Genomic DNA, 19,162 nt, shown 5'->3' on the forward strand with positions numbered 1-19,162 from the left:
GGGCCCAAAACACATAGGTGCCTATGGAGAACAGGGGTGCTCCGGTTCCAGTCTACTGACAGGTTAGTACCTGCGTCCTCGGGGAGCAGACTAGGGGGGTTTTGTAGAGCACGGGGGGGGGACACAAACAGGCACACAAAATACACCCTCACCGGCCCAGGGGCGGCCGGGTGCAGTGTGCCAAGTTGGCGTCAGGTTTGCTATTCAAAGCAATGGAGGGACCCAGGGGTTACTTAGGCGATGCAGGCAGGGCACAGGGGGGCTTCTCGGGCCAGCCACCGACTGGGCTAGACAGAGGGCCGCCTGATGGTCACTCCTGCACTGGAGGTCTGTTCCTTTCGGGGCTGCGGGTGCAGTGCTTGGTCCAGGCATTGGGTTCTTTGTTCCAGGCAGTCGCAGTCAGGGGGAGCCTCTGGATCCTCTGCAGGTGTCACTGTGAGGGTGCAGGGAGGTCGTCTCAGGTTACTCATGAGGTCGCAGTCGCCTGGGAGTCCTCTGTAGTGTTGGTTTTCTGGAGCTCGAGCCGGGGCGTCGGGTACAGAGGGTGAACTCTCACGCTTCCGGCGGGAAGAGTGAATTCTTTAAAAGTTGTTTCAAAGTTGCAAAAATGTTGCTGTTGGTGAACAGTGCCGCTGTTCTCGGGAGTTTATTAGTCCTTCAGTTCAGGGCAGTCCTCTGAGGCTTCAGAGGTCGCTGGTCCCTGTCGGATGCGTTGCTGTGAAGGTTCTTTGAGTCTGGAGACAGGCTGGTAGGGCTGGGGCCAAAGTCAGTTGTTGTCTCCGCAGGGCTTTCAGATCAGCAGTCCTTCTTTGTGTAGGTTGCAGGAATCTGATTTCCTGGGTTCAGAGTTGCCCCTAAATACAGGGGTGTGTTTAGGTCAGGTGGGCAGTAGCCAATGGCTACTGCCCTGGAGGGTGGCTACACCCTCTTTGTGCCTCCTCCCTGAGGGGAGGGGGGCACATCCCTAATCCTGTTGGGGCAATCCTCCAACTTAAGATGGAGGATTTCTAAAGGCAGGGGTCACCTCAGCTCAGGACACCTTAGGAGCTGTCCTGACTGGTGGGCGACGACTCCTTGTTTTTCTCATTATCTCCTCCAGCCTTGCCGACAAAAGTGGGGGCAGTGGTCGGAGGGGTGGCCATCTCCACTACCTGGGACTCCTGGGGTGCTGCAACAAAAGGCATGAGCCTTTGAGGCTCACCGCCAGGTGTTAAGGTTCCTGCAAGGGGAGGTGAGAAGCACTTCCACCCAGTACAGGCTTTGTTCCTGGCCACAGTGTGACAAAGGCACTCTACTCATGTGGCCAGAAACTCATCTGGTTGTGGCAGGCTGGCAGAAATTGGTCAGCCTAGGAGTCGGACTTGTATTCAGGGGGCATCTCTAAGATGCCCTCTGGATGCATTTTACAATAAATCCCACACTGGCATCAGTGTGCATTTATTGTGCTGAGAAGTTTGATACCAAGCCTCCCAGTTTTCAGTGTAGCCATTATGGAACTGTGGGGTTCGTGTTTGACAAACTCCCAGACCATATACTCTTTATGCCTACCCTACACTTACAATGTCTAAGGCTTTGCTTAGACACTGTAGGGGCATAGTGCTAATGCACATATGCCCTCACCTGTGGTATAGTGCACCCTGCCTTAGGGCTGTAAGGCCTGCTAGAGGGGTGACATACCTTTGCCACAAGCAGAGGTGGGCATGGCACCCTGAGGGCAGTGCCATGTCGACTTTGTAATTTTCTCCCCACCAGCAAACACAAGCTGTGAGGCGGTGTGCATGTGCTGAGTCAAGGGTCCCCAGGATGGCATAAGACATGCTGCAGCCCTTAGAGACCTTCCCTGGCAACAGGGCCCTTGGTACCAGGGATACCATTTACAAGGGACTTCTCTGTGTGCCAGGGCTGTGCCAGTTGTGGGAACAAAGGTACAGTTTACAGACAGAACACTGGTGCTGGGGCCTGGTTAGCAGGGTCCCAGCACACTTTCAATCATAACTGGCATCAACAAAAGCCAAAAAGTCAGGAGGTAACCATGCCAAGGAGGCATTTCCTTACACATGGGTACCTTCACACTTAGGGTCATGCGCCCTGCCCCTGAGTGTCTAAGTGCATTAACCAGGTAGAGACAAGCCTCATATCTGTGGTGAAAGTGTGCATGCACCATTTCACACAGGCTACAATGACAGGCCTGCCGATAGGTTGTGTGGGCTCCCATGGTGGCACAGTACATGCTGCAGCCCATTGGGGACCCCTGGTGTACCAGTGCCCTGGTTACCTAAGTATGATATAGTAGAGACATACATGAGTGCAACAGTATGCCAATAGTGGGGTAAAAAATTACCAAGCAACCAAATTTAGAAGAGAGAGCAAAGCCGCCGAGGTTTTGGTTATCAGGATCGCAGTTAACTACAGTCTAAACACACTGACACCTCTGGCAAAAAGTGGGAGTAACTATGCTACAATGATGGCACTTTTCTACAATCGCCTTTTGGCCCAGCCACCTGTGTGTTTTCCAGCCAGGAGGATGTAACCCCCTCCAGCAGCAGGGCTCTTTTGTTACCTGTCCTGAGAGCTGTTGACATGTTAAGGTAAGAAAATAAAATGATGAATGGAGTGTTGAAACTTTAAAAACACTCACCCCCAGTCACAGATCTGGGTTTAATCTATCATTATTTTGCTTGCCACGTCACCCCAGTTTGGACCCAACCATAAGCAAATCAGTGTTAACCCTGCTCCCCATGGGAACATTCCAGCCTAAACTGCCAAGTCGGGTCCTCCCTGGACCAGAAATCAGCATCCTGGGACCTGTTTCAAGTTATCACCCCTAATCAGCCAGGCTAGCTTGAATCCAGTGGGGCAGCGAGCAAGTGACCTTTGTCTGGGCATACCCTAGCAACATGGGGCTCACATAGCAAGACCACAAAATAAAATGATGGGCAAAGTGTTGACATTTTTCAAACACTCTCCCTCAGTCACAGGTCTGGCTTTAATTCATTATTTTGCTCACCACGCCACCTCAGTTTGGACCTAGCCGTATGGAAATAAGTCTTGGCCCAGCTTCCCATGGAAACACTTCAGCCCGAACTGCCAAGCCAGGTCCTCCCTGGACCAGAAACAAGCATCCTGGGACTAATGTCAAGGTATCACCCCTCATCATCCATGCTAGCTTGAATCCAGTGGCTCAGCGAGCAAGGGACCCATGTCTGCAGACACCCTCAGGAAGTCCACTGTGGGCAAGCACAGGGCAGCCTATTTTTCTGGAGGGCATGGGGACCATGCTGATACCGTTGACCCACTTCTGCATATCCTTGGCGGCTCAGGTGCAGTGGTGATGTCCGGCATAGGATTTCTGGCAGTCCCAGTCCTCGCAGGTCTTGGTGCCTGCAGATGCAGGAGGGCAGCTCCTCTACTTCAAGGGAGTTCCCCCCGGCTATTGGGGAAGCACTGGCCACTCACCCCATTTCTTGGAGGCTGCAGAGGAGGGACACATCGGTTACTTCTTGAGGGTTGGGTGCAGCAGGCAGGCCGGAAGGGTTGGTGCCAAGTCAGTTGTGCTCCTCGGCTCTCGGGTTCAGCAGGCTTCCTGCCACTTGTTCTTTCCAGTAAAGATCTGAGAATCTGGTATTTGGGGGGGGGGGGGTCCCCTTTAATACTCAAATTAAGGGACTGTAAGGGGAGTGAAGGGTAGTAGCCAAAAGGCTACTTACCCTTGGGATCACCACCAGATGACCACTTCTTGTGGGGAGTGGACAGCACCTTGTCCAGAGTTCCTAAAATCTACCACACACAGGTTGGCAGAATTACCTAAGGTGTGTCAACTTCAAGGTGGTGTTCCCAGTCTGAAAGTGTGACACCTCCTGCATAGCTAATTGTCCTGCCTGTCCAGGTGCCAGGTGGGCTCTGGGCCTGGGGGGTTGGCATCTTCCTCTGAATATGGCCAGTTCTGCATATAAAAGGTGGTGGGCTTCTGTGAAGCTCATGCCTCGGAATGCAGGTCATCCCGTGGGAAGGGGTGGGTAACACCCCAGCCCCAACAGGCTTTTGTTTCTGACCTCTGGTGGCAGGCTGGCCAGAACTGGTCAGTGAGCTCACCAGCAGCTGGTAGGTTTTTCAGGGGTCTCCTCTAAGGTGCCCTCTGGGTGCATGTATTGATAAATACATCATTGGAATCAGTGAGGGTTTATTAATACAAAATGTTTGACACCAAACATCTCTAGGTTCAGAGAAGCCATTATGTAGCTGGGGAACTTGCAGTGGCCAGTCCCCAGCATATGTATTTAAAATGGCTTCTCTGTACACTGTCTAAGAAGCGACAAAGACATAGCAGGGGTGTATTTGCTCTGCAGATCCTCAACCTGTGAATGCCCCAAGTTCCAGACAAAATCTTGGAGATTTGTTGCAGTATTGCTCCTGCACCATCAGGTAGTGTTGTGTGGCTTTGCAGCTACCTTTTCCCGCCGTCAGAAGTGACAATGCAGCAACATATAAGAGCCACTGCTGCGCTTTGATTAGTTTTCTCTCTTTCGGATGTGGATCAGGAGCTTTCTTCCAAAACCTTTTCTGATCTTGTGACACATTTTTTTCAAACCTTTTATTCAATAGTGTACAAGGGAGCCTTTCCCCTTCAGAGACTATAGACTATAGGGACGGCCACAAAGTAGATGCTAGTGATAGACCCCACCCCAAGTATGTCACTGGTGCCTTGGGTTCTCAGATGACATGGCAAACCTTGCGCCGCTGCTCCCATATGAACCTAGAGGCGTTCTCACTGCGAGCCAAGCTCTGTCGCCAAACTCTGTTGACGGTGCAGAAGGGCCACACCTGGTCAAAGTAGAGTACAACCACTCCTTCCTGAGGCCGTTCCTGCGAAAAATCCTGCTCACACTCCGTCATCAGTTAAGTCCATGTCTAAAAAGAAAAACAATAAGTGGAAACTGAATTCTCCCTTTCCCAGTCCTTCTCGACCGTGAGAAGCTGTGGGGATTTCAAGGTTCCTTTTGGTCATGGTCATGGTCCTGGTCTCCTACCTAGGAACCAATCCCACAACTTATCGCAAAACATCCATAGGTTCTATGTCCTTCGGCAACACTGCAACAAGTAGAGGCTTTCAAGGAAGCCATGTTGCTCCTCTTGACACCTTTCCAGCTCCTTCTGGTGCGACTTCTGCCTCACGGATCTAAGGAGGTTTAGCATCGGCCTATCAGTCATCAATACAGTCTTTGCCTCTTGACTCCACTACAGGTCTGTCATAACTTGGGGACCGATGCCCAACCCAACTTAGAACCTGGCACCATGATGCACAATTCCAGAAGAGGAATCTATTTTATCTGTCTCCCATGGAAACCTGACACAACCAAGTCATGCCCATGGCTCACAAGTTGTCTGACATTCTGACAGAACGCTGCCATTCCCCAGCGGTCACACACAAATGCTTCATATTACTTTTGGCCCAGAATCAAAACATGCTAATCATGGTCAGGATGATACTGGAGATGATGCATCCAATTACTGTGTCCTTGATGCAGTCTGTGCCTCTTGACTCCACTGTGGGATCTACCCCAACTGCAGTAGCGATGCCCAACCCAGCTTAGAACCTGACACCAAGATGCACAATTCCAGAAGGGAGGAGTCTATTTTATCTGACTCTCAGGGGAACCTGACACAACCAGTCACACCCATGGCTCACAAGTGGTCTGACATTCTGACAGGACAATACCATTCCCCATAACTCACCCACAAATGCTTCATATTACTTTTGGCTCAGATTCCAAACATGCTAAACATGCTCAGGATGATACTGAAGATGATGCTTCACATTACTATGACAGTGACCGTCTCTGTATCGTTCCTCAGGAGGCCTCTGGTCGCAATGATATTGGTCTATCAGCCCTCGATGCACTCTGTGCCTCCCTACTCCACTGCAAGGTCTACCCCAACTCAGGCCGATACCCAACTTAGAACCCAGCGCCATTATGCACAATTCCAGAAGAGGAATCTATTGTATCTGACTCACAGGGGAACCCGACACATCCAAAGTCATGCCCATGGGTAACTGGCGGTCTGACATCATTTTTACTCTGACAGATCGCTGCCATTCCCCCAGAACCCACCCACAAATGCTTCATAGTACTTTTGGCTCAGATTCCAAACATGGTAAGCATGGCCAGGATGATACTGGAGATGATGTATCCAGTTACTATCACAGTGTCTGTCTCTATATGGCTCATCAGGAGACCCTCTTCCCCCCCCCCCCCCCCCCCCCCCCCAACCAAAAAAAAGTCCCAAGACAATCAAATTACATGCAGCTATTTGGGAAGAGGATGTTTTTCAAGCAAGTTCACTCTATCTCTTCCTTTTGTGAATGCCAGGGGCCTCCCGAGACGATGATACTGGAATACATTATTGGTTATGGTCCGTGAGGTTTTGCAGACAGTCACTGACTAATACTGCTCCAACCTTGAGCAGATCATTCAAGATGGTCAGGATGTGGCAAGGTAAGTCATCCGTTCTAGGCTGGACACCTTTAACTGCTTGGGGGAGAGGGGTGCAGTCTGTACCGGTGTGGTAGTTCGACGCCATGCATGAATGCGATCCACATATTTCTCAGGTGATGTTCAAGAACCACTTATGGATATGCCATTTGATGCCACCCTTCTCTATACAGATAAAGTAGTCTGGACTCTGGAGCACTTCAATGAAAGCAAGGCAATAGTATGCTTCCTCTGGCTTTCTGTACCCGTGAGGAAGTCTCCACAAATGGTTCACTGTTTTTGAGGTTTCAGGCAGCATACCCCCTCAACTTCTACCCACCCACCCCCCATAAAAAAAAGTCCTTCCGAGGCTTTTGCTTGATCTTGGTGGCAAGTGGCCCTTTTGGCGGCAGGATAGGGTATTACATACATGGGCGGCAGAGTATCACGTCCAACAAATGGTTGCTCCATATAGTCCAGCAAGGATAGGCTCTTCCTTATCCGGTCCATCATGTATTCCACCTGCATCAAAACGGCTTTCAAAGGACCATTTGTCTATGTTGCAGCTAGGTATCGCAAAATTTTTGGACAAAGGACCTGGCATCAGGCTGGGTGTTGCTCCCTTTATTTCCTGGAGCCAAATGAGAACAGGCCTTTATCCTATTTTAGGTGTTTCCCTTCTCAATTTCTTGCTGATAAAGGGCAAGTTGGACACGTTCAAGATGATTGCACTGGCCCAGGTTATTTCTGCCCTCTATCGCAGAGATTGGATGGTATCATTGGACCTACAGGACCAGATGTTTCCTGCAGTCCGACAGGTATTTCCTGAGGTGTGAAATGGGCTAGGAGCATTTCAACCTCTCCATGCACCCATTCGGCCTCCCAAGTGCTCCATTTGTGTTCGCAAAAATTATGGTGTTGGTTGCAGCACATCTCCTGAGTTTGGCGATACCAGTTTTCATTTACACCGAAAAATGACTTATGAGGGCGGATTGGCCAGTCACTCATAGACCATCTCCAGACAGCTCCGAAACACACATTTTGGGGGTTTTAAATTAATATGGCAGTCACACCTGACTCCTGTGCAGATGTTCCAGTTAATTGGAGCCATCCTGTATACAGTGCAGTTTTGAGCATTGACTCCAGGACATTCCACCTATGGTCTCGATGTCTTAGCTGTGATCCTGGGTCTTAGTAAGAGTGACTCTGAGACGTCGTGGCCTCTGCATCCTGCTTGTCAACTATTACAGATGTCAAATACATGCTCTGCATTGGAATTTGAAGTCTCCGTTGGCGCAGCACCATGAGAACTTGTCAGATTACAACCAGGTTTCAGAGTAGACTTCAGAAATCCTGCAATGATGGCGACTAACACAATTGGACGACACATCACTCAGCACCCCCACCTCCACCCCTACCCCCCACCCCCTTGATGAAAATCCCAGCATAGAAATCCAGTACAGGCTAAGTTGTTGGATGTTGTGCTTTTTGTTGTTCTTTAGCCCAGAAAGAACTTGGTTTGGGCACCGTTATAATCAATTTTTCAGCCCATTCGGCCCTTTGTGTTTACCTGACCAACCACCTAATTTGAATCACCTGTTGAAATGCCTTTAAAATGTGTTTTTTTTTTTTTTTTTTTTTTTTTTAAGGTCTGGTTCATTTGTTTCAACCAAGCTGTTGTTGTAATGCCACAGTGGGGCTGCTTTTTTTTTTTTAATGTTGGACAGTCCAACACCCTTTTGCATTCTGCTCCCTCATCCTTCAAAAGAGGAAGCGAGGCTTCACCACTTGGACATTAGACAGGTCCTTTAACCTTTACATTTATTCTACCAAGGACTGCAACTGTTTGTGGAGTTCTCTGGGACAAAGAAGGGTAAGATGGTGCAGAAAAGGACTATATTGAGATGGATTGTCCTCTGAATTTAACGGTTACACATTGGCCAACAAGTTTGCCTCTTGAAGATTTAGAGGGCTTATTCAACCAGGACTATTGCTGCTACCAATGCATTGGCACACAGAGTACTTGTTTTAGACAACTGCCTAGACAGGCCAGACTGGCGGGTGGGGCACTTTGCCCGTTGGGCCCTGCAGGATTTTTTAGTTTGAGCCATTCCACAGACGCACCACCTTAGGAGGTACTATTTTGGAATCTTTTCACATAGTGGGAGATCTGTGATTAGAGGTATTCATTAAAAGAACAAGTTACTTACCTTTGGTAAAGCTCTTTCTGGTGGATAATCTGTGGAGTCGCAGAATCCTCCCTGCCCTCACGCTTCCTTGTTCTGTGTAATGGACTTTTTTAATCCATCCATAAAAAGGTCCCAATTTAGAAATGTGCATACTGTCACATCTGCTCAGTTCTGATGGTGAGGACAGTGTATTCTTTGCTGCGGCATCACTTCCAGGAAGGGATGGAGTTAATGTTTAGCACACAACACACTTGCTGGTGCTTGTGGGCAATGCTGAGAAAGATCTCCATCTCTAGTCTGGAATGGGAGAAGAACCTGAGGAAAAAATGGTATATCCACCAGCAGATCGTTACCAAAGGTAAGTGATTTGTTCTTATAGGCTTGATTGCACCCTATTCCTAAGATCCCATTCTGATCTGGAGCTGTTGAAGACTTCGAGATGGACTCCACCTCCCCATGGGACTCCACCTGCTAGTCATCTGAGCTAAGACCAACACCCACAGACCACACAAAAAATTAAGGGATCATCCTACATGACAAGCTCAACATGAGTGCTCATGTCAAAGTAGTGTGCACCTCTTGGTTCCGCAGTCTGGACTACGGCAACACTCTCTATGCTGGAATCTCCAAACAACTCCTACACAGACACCGAACCATCCACAAACAGAGCTGCAAGACTCATGCTCGACCTCCCACACTGCTCCCTTATCACACCGCACCTCAGGAAGCTTCGCTGGCTCCCCCTTCATAAGTGCAGCCAATTCAAAGTTCTCGCGCACACTTTCTGTAAGGAAATGCTTCTTTTTGCATGGTCCCCCTTACGTTTTTCATCTGATTCTGCTAACCAAAATTCAGTGCCTGTGCCTTTCCCATAAATTTATATGTCAAATCAGCTCCTTCCCATTTGGCTAAGCTTACGTACTAGTGGTCCCTAGTGAATGATACCCAGAGCATGTACGTTAAAATTTTAACCCAGGGGTTGCAGCTCTGTTTGTGCCACCATGGGTGTGAAACGAGTAAAACGAAACACCCAGCCTTCAATTAGCAGGCTGGAAGAGCAGTTTAAACCCCTACCCGACTTTGCCATTTAAAGTAATGACAAAGCTAGACTTCCCCATAGTGTATGTATAAGTCACCCATATGGTAGGCCTATGGAGTCTAAAAGGCAGGGTACAACCTATCCCGTGGTATACAATTTTACATGTTCTGATAGTAAAAATGAGAAACTATCATTTTTACTGTGGGGGGAAAAAACTTGGCCACCCAGTTGGTGAGTACAGAATTACATGCTGACAACTCAGCTGTGATAACTCTGGAATGGTGCGGCCAGAGTTGGTCACCGAGCATAGCAAACAACTTGTTTCATTAGGTTTGACTTGATTCTGAGGTTGAAATAAATGTAATAAGGTGCAGTGTGCAACTATAGCAAAGGTGCCACTCTGTTGCCTGTGCAGATGCTGGTTTGTCATGTGGCCCTGTCGCTGATACTGCTTTCTGCCCTCCTGGGAGATGTGCTAATGTCTCCCAGGAAATGGATACAATAAGGGTCTGCTCTGGAAGTAGGTGTCTTCTCCCTCCTGCAGGAAGCCACACTGCTGTTTGCCCAAAGGGCAATCTTCAAAGGAGAAGGTTCCTTTAAAGGGCAAATGAGTAACACTTCGGAAAGGGGCTGTTCCATTGTTGAGGCAGGCAGGCTTTCACTTGGGACAGAAGAGGGGAAACAGTTGCCAAACTGATTTTCCAGGGGAGTATAGCCACTTTGGTAGCCAGACCTCTGGGTTGGGCTAGGGAGCTCCACACACTGAGAGAGGGGTTCTGCCATATCGAAAGTGGGCAGAATGGTGCATCCTGGGATGCCCAGATGCCACTCTTCACGAGAAGTGGTTATCTGGTGGGAAGGAACCTGATAGCCTATTGGCCTACCCAGGGTTAGGCTGGAGGTTTGACAAACAAAACCTAAGTGTCCTAAAGAGGTCCTAAAGAGGTTGGTAAGTGTATTGCACTGTGAGGTCACACAATCATACCATATAATACCCCCTATTTCCCCACACATGCAAAGCCCTACACAGCACAGGAACAGAATACCTGAACAGCAGCATACACTTTCACCAAACCTCCAACACCTTCGCTCTGCCTCTTGCACACATTCCCTTATCCACAAAAGCAAAACTGAAGTTCGCTCAGTCTCCTACATGTCATCCAAGACATGGAACAACCTTTTTCAACACATCAGACCCTCCTCACTTCTTTAGTTCCACAAGAAGCTGACGACCTGGCTCTTCGTATAAGCACCCTGGGGACCACTCACTTACACACTTGCCCAAGCGCTGGGAAACCCTCTTGAGTGTTCATTGCAATATACAAATCGACAGAGCAACACAAGTGAATGCCCCAAGACCCATGGGTGACTACAGTCATAATTGGATACAGTCCACTACAGTTAAATCACTCGTGGGGACAGAGTAGTAGGTGGTTACATAGTGCAGCGTCTGGTACTGGATACTGTGTATAGTGACCAATGACTGTGCCCTTCATCCTCCTTAAAAGAACACCAGCTGGAGCCCTCTGGATGGTAAGTAGTTTTGGGACTTTCTGTAGATTTATACTCTGTAACTGATTCCTTTGGGAGAGTTAGCACCTCCCGACGTTTATCATTTTCAGGACTTGGTCGAAGTTGTTGCATTGTGTACTGATATCCCAAAACAAATGCTTGATGACTTTCAAAGATACCATTCAGCCTGAGCATAGCCTTAAAAGATAATGTTGGTTTTAGAGCCAGTGTTAAAGAACCTTATAATGCAGGTGTCTCCAACGAGTATCACAGTGCATATTTGGGGTTGTATCTCAGCTGCAGGAGGTGCTAGTAGCTTTTAGTGTTTGTAAACATTCTTTCGTTAACTGTTGGATTTATCTTGTAAATCAAAATCCTATTCATATTTGACTTTATAACACTAACTGAACTTTAAAGTTAGTGTTTGCCATGCCATACTTTGTGCTTCTAAACTAGCCACTTCCTCAAGAAAGTCTTAACTGCTCACCATCACTGCATAGTCAAACAACAACATTTTAGACAGAATGCAGTAGTATTGTTGACGCTGAGACACCAGTGGTAAACAGTACCCACACAGGATACTGCCCAGTAACCGTCGACTAACCAAACAGCCCAAGAAAATTCTTTACATACATTTACTTTCACTTTGCACAAAAATAACTTTAGAATTTTGCTCTGTAACTTAAATGCCCACCTATTTGTGCTTCTCTGCCCCTCTGAAGAGAAAGCCAACTATTATTCACTGATCTCACAATAGCAGAAGTGATTTGAGAAGCAATTTGAGCATTTCTAAATCAACACAAAATAAAACCTCAAAACAAGCTTATGTACGCTACATACCAAGAAAATGGTTTTCACTATCATAAAATATTCATCTTGCACTTTACCGTGTGATCTTTTAGAAAGGTGGGGTGAAAATTCCTGTTCCATGGCTCTTCTCTCCAATCTCCCCGCTTTCCCACACTCCTGGGTTCCTTTCATTTACAAGATATAATTACTGTAGGAAAGCACAGTTTTTGACATGGTTAGCCCCCACTTTTTGCCTAATATCTGATGTGATTTCAACTGAAAGTGCACTGGATTCCTGCTAACCAGGACCGCGGTGCTATATCTCTTTCCTAAAACTGCACAGCTGTTTCCCCATTTGGCAAAACCTTTAGAACTCCCTGCAAGTCCCTAGTAAATTGTACCCCCTGGTACTTAGGGCCTGGGGTACTAAGGAGGGTCCCTAAGGGCTGCAGCACGATTTGTGCCACCCTAAGGGACACCTCACCAAGCACATGACAAGCTGCTGTTACAGGCTGCGTGTCTTGGTGCGGATAAAAGTGTAAACACAACATGGCACACAGCCTGTGTGCCATGTCTCCTCACACTGCATTCAATGTATGTAAGTCACATCTCTAGCAGGCCACCTAGCCTTAAGGAAGGGTGCATTATATTACATGTGAGGGCATATCTGTACGAGCAGACATACTCCTGCCATGTCTTTGTCAGTTCTCAGACAAAGCAAGTGACCAGGGAAGCCATTTTAAATGTGCTGGACACTGGTCAGTACAAGTTCCCCAGCTACATGATGGCTTCACTGAAGATAGGTATGTTTGGTATTAAACATCTCATATTGGTGAACCCACACTGATGCCTGTGTTGGGTTTACCAACTACCTAAGAGGCCCAAGGACTTTGAAGAGTCACACCTGCAGAAGAGGAGAAAAGAAGCAGCTGACCTGGTACCAACCCTGTCTGCTTGTCTGCAACCCTTGACAGACTCTGCACCAAAAGATGGCTCGTCCTGCAGCTGAGCCTCCAGTAACGCAGGAGGACTGTCTGCCTCCACCAAGTTTCCTAGCTCCCCAGAGTCCAAGTCCATCGTGATTTCACCCCTCCCGATCTCCCCAAAGTCACCTGCATTCTCTTTACACAGGCCCCCTCTCCGGTAGCCTCTGTGGTGAGAGAAAACCTGGCACCTAAAGCAACCACTGCACCCATTGCCTGTGGCCCGATCTGAAGTGGGTTCCTGGTGTCAACGAGAGTCAGCTTCCTACAATTTCTGTTAGCATCTCTTTTTTAGCCTAAACACTTTTATGAAGCGCTCTGCTTTTCATGTGACTGGGTATCAGCTGTACACATAAAGCATTTGTATTGTTTTGTCTTAAAATTTAATGCAAAAAGATGCATGCCCCATTTCATGTTGTTGCTTGTTTGCCTTTTTAGGTGCCTCTGGTTCATGCTTGAGGTTTTAATGACCAAGAATGAGAATAATAGTCATGCATTCATGCGAAAGATGTCAGAGAGTATTAAACTTACAAGAGATGCTCAGGCACCAGATGATCCTAAAGCAAACGAAGTAAGTAATCTTGTTGGTTCTTCTTGGAGAAAATATTTGTGATGCCAGGCTCAGAACTGTAAGAATACTAGGCGTAGTCAATCAAGCGATCACTTTTTATTGCGCTATGGAATATTACCATAGGTCTTTTTTTCTTACCTTTTGACAATATTAGTAGATGCTTTGATTTTGCTTTCCCTACTGCTGCCTTCAAAATGTTGAGGGTTATGGATATACCACTTTTCAGGGTTGTAAAACTGCTCAGAAAAGCCATACATAATTGTAGGACGCTGGTTCAGTATATGGTTCACACCTATAGGTAAAACACCCTGTACTAAGTCCAAGCAACCCTTAGAGATGGTGTAGGAGGCTCTAGATAACCAGTGCTCTCATATGGGTAGCTGTGGAGAGTAGCAAAGGTTTATCCAAGAGGGGGTAAAGTGGTTGCAAATTCCACACAGGTCAGTCAGTGATGTGCACACAGGAAAGAGCCGCACTAGTGTTAGAAAAAATATGTAATATCTATTGTAACACACACACTAGAACTAACTTTAGTATATTGCCTAACCGGAGATATGGATATGCAAAAATATACTTAGCAACAAGTAAGCAAAGGCAAAAAATGACATGGTCTCATATATTGGGGGGGGGGGAGCAAACCATATACAAAAAAAAATGGAATGGGAAAATCACTCCCAACCCACAATACCACCCAAGGACCCTTAGGACTGGGAAAGTACTAAAACCCCAAAGGTAACTAGGTAGGATTCCCCAGGCACCTTTGCTCATAGTAGTAATTGCTGGTCAGTGCCCACAGGCCAACATAGGGAAGTTGCGGTTGGAGTTGTTGCTTTTTAGGACTCTTCCAAGAGGACCCAGTGAAACCTGTTAGGACAAGTAAGGTTGGATAGTGCCCTCACCCGTGGCTACCCAGCACAGTGGAGTACTTAAACCAGGGAGCCCAGGTGCATAGGGGTGAAGTTGTGTCAGAACCTTCTGTTAAAGTCACTGGGGACCTCGGTTGTCCAGCTGCTGTTGTAAACTTTAGACCAAGTCAGTGGAACCCAGGTGTGGTTTCTGGAAGAAGAGGACCGAAGGAAAGAGTAGGGCCGAGTCAAGATCCAACCAGAGTAACCCAGGGGGTGCAGAAGGACAATGCCCACCTTTCTTGGAGTTGCTTTCCTGTTGGGCGGTGAACGACGAAGTGAGCTGTGGAGTCCAGGTGATGCAGGAAGATCCTACAAGCCATTCATGAGCTGCCCACACTGGTTGTCAAATTGCGGAGGGATCAGTGGGACCACCAACAAGCCTTGGCAAATGCAGAGAAGTGTTGCACTGAGTTTTCGGGATTTGTGGGGACCAGCAAGGTCCAGGTGACCCAGCCTTGGCAGGTAAGTCAGGACCAGCCCTCAGCACGCGAAGAGCCAGCAGGAATTGATACAGCTCTCCGCAGGACCCTCTGACAGCAGCACAGGGTGTCCTCAGCAGCACAGCAAATAGGGATGCCCACGTCGCAGGAGTTCGAGAGGACGTCTTTCTTGGAGCTGGAGAGTGCTGGAGGCAGGGGCTTCTTGGAGCTAGGGAGTCTTCGGACTGAAGAGCTAACAAGCTTTGGCAACGAGATGCAGATGCGGTGCACAGAGGTTCCAGCCAAACAGCTCCAGCGAGGTACCACAACTTCCCAGATGCACGGAAGAGAGGTCAGAACTCTGGAGAGCCACAGAACCACCACCTGTGTTGGGGAGCCTTGAAGAGTCGTGGGACAGCATGGTCCATAAACCGGTCGGCATCCTTGTTGAGGTGCCTGCAGATGCAGGGGAGTAACTTCTTCACTCCAAGGGGATATTCCATTTTGCTTTCCTAAGTGCAGGCAGAGTCCCTGCGACTCCAGGGTATGCGCAGCCAAGTGGTTGCAGAAGTCTTTGCAGAACTTGGAAACAAAGTTGAAGTAGGAGCCCTCCTACTAGTTACAGTCTTGCCCTTGGTTCCAGAGAAGAACATCAGTTGTTCTGGTGTCCAGGTTGCAGAAGTGTCTTGCAGAGGAGACTTGCAGACTGTTCCTGAAGTTTTGCAGACAAATCTAGGGTCTCACCCTCAGGGGGGCCCTTAGGTAACCCAGGAAGGTAGTTGGACACTCAAATTGCAGTGACCCACTGTAGGAAGTTGGCTCTGTACATACTATCTCAAAGTGAGAGCTAGTGTGCACAGAGACCAAGGGTTCTCCTTAGAGGTTGATAGTGGCAAAATTAGATAATACTAATGCTCTACTTTGCGGTAGTGTGGTCGAGCAGTAGGCTTATCAGAGGGTAGTGTTAAGCATTTGTTGTACACACAGAGGCAATAAATGAGGAACACACACTCAGACTTAACTCCAGGCCAATTGTTTTTATATAGAAAAATATATTTTCTTAATTTATTTTTAGAACCACAGGTTCAATATTTGAAGTAAGTACATAAAATGCAAGGTACTTCACACGGGTAAGTATAGAACTTTGATTCAAAGCTGTAGTACACACAGTTTTAGTTAAAATGGCAATAAGCTGTTTTAAAAGTGGACACAGTGCAAAAATCAACAGTTCCTGGGGGAGGTAAGTTTGGTTACGTTTTTCAGGTAAGTAAAGCACTTAAACAGTCAGTCTCCTGGGCATAGGCAGCCCACCGTTGGGGGTTCAAAGCAACCCCAAAGTCACTGCATCAGCAACACAGGGCTGGTAAGGTGCAGACGTCAAAGGAGGGTCCAAAACACATTGGCGCCTATGGAGAACAGGGGCGCTCCGGTCCTAGTTTGCTTACAGGTAAGTACCTGCGTCCACGGGGAGCAGACCAGGGGGGGTATGCAGAGCACTGGGGGGAGGGGGGAATGCAGACAAGCCCACAAAACACAGCCTCAGCAGTGCAGGGGCAGCTGGGTGCAGTGTGCAAAGTAGGCATCGGGTTTGCTTTAGGAAGCAGTGGAGGGATGGGGGGGGGGTGAGAGTCACGTAGGCGATACAGACAGGGCACAGGGGAGGCTTCTCGGGCCAGCCACCGACTATGCTTGGAAGAGGGCCGCCTGTTGGTCACTCCTGCACTGGAAGGTGGTTCCTCTCGGTCCTGGGGACTGCGGGTGCAGTGCTTGGTCCAGGCGTCGGGTTCCTTGTTACCAGGCAGTCGCAGTCAGGGGGAGCCTCTGGATCCTCTATGCAGGCGTCGCTGTGGGGGTGCTGGGAGGTCGACTCAGAGTACTCTCGTTGTCGCCTGGGAGTCCTCTCTGCGGTGTTTGTTCTCTGGAGCTCGAGCCGGGGGCATTGGTTGCAGAGTGAGGAGTCTCACGCTTCAGCCGGGAAGAGAGTTTCTTTGGAAGTTGCTAAAAAGTTGCAAAGGTGTTTTTGAACAGTGCCGCTGTTCTCGGGAGTTTCTTGGTCCTTCGGTTTCAGGGCAGTCCTCTGAGTCCTCAGAGGTCGCTGGGCCCTGTCGAATGTGTCGCTGTGCAGGTCCCTGGAGTCTGGAGACAGGCCGATAGGGCTGGGGCCAAGTCAGTTGTCGTCTCTGTCGTCTCTGCAGGGCTTTCAGGTCATCAGTCCTCTTTGTTGTAGGGTGCAGGAATCTGGTTTCCTGGGTTCAGGGTCGCCCCTAAATACTAAATTTAGGGGTGTGTTTAGGTCTGGGAGACAGTAACCAATGGCTACTGTCCTGGAGGGTGGCTACACCCTTTTTGTGCCTCCTCCCTGAGGGGAGTAGGGCACATCCCTATTTCTATTGGGGGAATCCTCCAAGATGGAGGATTTCTAAAGGCAGGAGTCACCTCAGATCCGGGAACCTTAGGGGCTGCCCTGGCTGGTGGGTGGCTATTCCTTGCTTTCCTCATTATCTCCTCCAGCCTTGCTGCCAAAAGTGGGGGCAGTGGCCGGGGGAGGGTGGGGGGCCATCTCCACTAGCTGGGATGCCCTGGGGCGCTGTAATAAAAGGCATGAGCCTTTGAGGCTCACCGCCAGGTGTTACAGTTCCTGCAGGGGGAGGTGAGAAACACCTCCACCTAGTACAGTCTTTGTTCCTGGCCACAGAATGACAAAGGCACTCACCCCATGTGGCCAGAAACTCGTCTGGTTGTGGCAGGCTGGCAGAAACTTGTCAGCCTCGCACTAGGAGTCGGCCTGGTATTCAGGGGGCATCTCTAGGATGCCCTCTGGGTGTATTTTACATTAAATCCCACACTGGCATCAGTGTGCATTTATTGTGCTCAGAAGTTTGATACCAAACTTCCCAGATTTCAGTGTAGCCATTATGGAACTGTGGAGTTCGTGTTTGAAAGACTCCCAGACCATATATTCTTTATGGCTACCCTGCACTTACAATGTCTAAGGTTTTGCTTAGACACTATAGGGACATAGTGCTCATGCACATATGCCCTCAGCTGTGGTATAGTGCACCCTACCTTAGGGCTGTAAGGGTTGCTACAGGGGTGACTTAACTATGCCACAGGCAGTGAGAGGTGGGCATGGCACACTGAGGGGAGTGCCATGTTGAGTCATTTACTCCTCAACAAGCTGTGAGGCAGTGTGCATGTACCGAGGAAGGGGTACCCAGGGTGGCATAAGACATGCTGTAGTCCTTAGAAACCTTCCCTGGCAACACAGCCCTTGGTATTAGGGGTTCCATTTACAAGGGACTTATCTGTGTGCCAGGGCTGTGCCAATTGCGGTAACAAAGGTACAGTTTAGAGGAAAGAGCACTGGTGCTGGGGCCTGGTTAGCAAGGTCCCAGCACACTTTCAATCATAAATGGCATCAACAAAAGGCAAAACGTCAGGGGGTAACCATGCCAAGGAAGGCATTTCCTTCCACCCACATATCAGAGGTTGTCAGGGACATCACACAGCTGGACTGACCAGTCATATGCTCCCAGGGGCCTGTGTTCATCTTATTTCCAAGATGACAGAATCAAGTAGCCACCTGTGATAGTTCTGTGCACCTCCCTAGGGAAGGAGCTGGACCGGGGTTCCTGCACTGTTGCATACAGGCTTATGCAAGGAGGGCACCAAATGTGCCCTTCAAAGCAGTCTAATGGTGCCCAGAGGCACCCCCACCCCAGATCAGACTGCCTATTTTTAAAGAAGAGGTGGTCACCTCTGTCCTACAGGAAATTCTTTGTTCTGCCTTCCCCTCCCTAGGTTAAGCTCAGCAGAACATGCCAGCATGCAGACCCTACAAGGCTGGGCAGGCAGACTTTGGGGGATCCCCTACGGAACCCCCAGAGTACATGGTAGCATGCAACTAGCACTGGAATCATCGTAGTTGCAGGATTCCAACATGTTTGATACCAGACATGGCAAGTTTGGTGAAGCCATTATGGAGTTGGACTTCTCATGTGGACCAGTGTCCACCACATACTTTAAGTTGGCTTCCCTGCTCTTACAAAGCCCAGGGAATGGAGTCTGGGGTTTGTAGGTGGACCTCTGCTAATGCAGGGGTACCTGCACACTTAGAAACATGCACCCTGCTCTTGGCTCAAGCACCTACCTTAGGGGTGAATTACAGGGCCAGAGTATGCAGTACAGCCACCTTAGACAGAGTTCTGGCCCCCTTAGGTGAGAGCCAGTGTTCTCGTGGGCTCAGAAAAAAGGCCTGCTCTGTAACCTCTCCGAGGCAGGA

At 48.8% G+C, this 19,162-nt stretch overlaps 1 protein-coding gene across 1 annotated transcript in view; it reads left to right on the forward strand.

Moving 5' to 3' along the window:
- PDS5A (PDS5 cohesin associated factor A) overlaps positions 1 to 19,162 on the forward strand; it is an 831,005-nt gene that overhangs the window by 596,928 nt on the left and 214,915 nt on the right. The window contains exon 27 of the mRNA XM_069202018.1: positions 13,421 to 13,553. Within this exon, the coding sequence (XP_069058119.1) occupies positions 13,421 to 13,553 (133 nt within the window). The remainder of the gene's footprint in view (positions 1 to 13,420; positions 13,554 to 19,162) is intronic.

Source organism: Pleurodeles waltl, chromosome 1_2 (genome assembly GCF_031143425.1).
Source record: "Pleurodeles waltl isolate 20211129_DDA chromosome 1_2, aPleWal1.hap1.20221129, whole genome shotgun sequence".
Classification (NCBI taxonomy): domain Eukaryota; kingdom Metazoa; phylum Chordata; class Amphibia; order Caudata; family Salamandridae; genus Pleurodeles; species Pleurodeles waltl.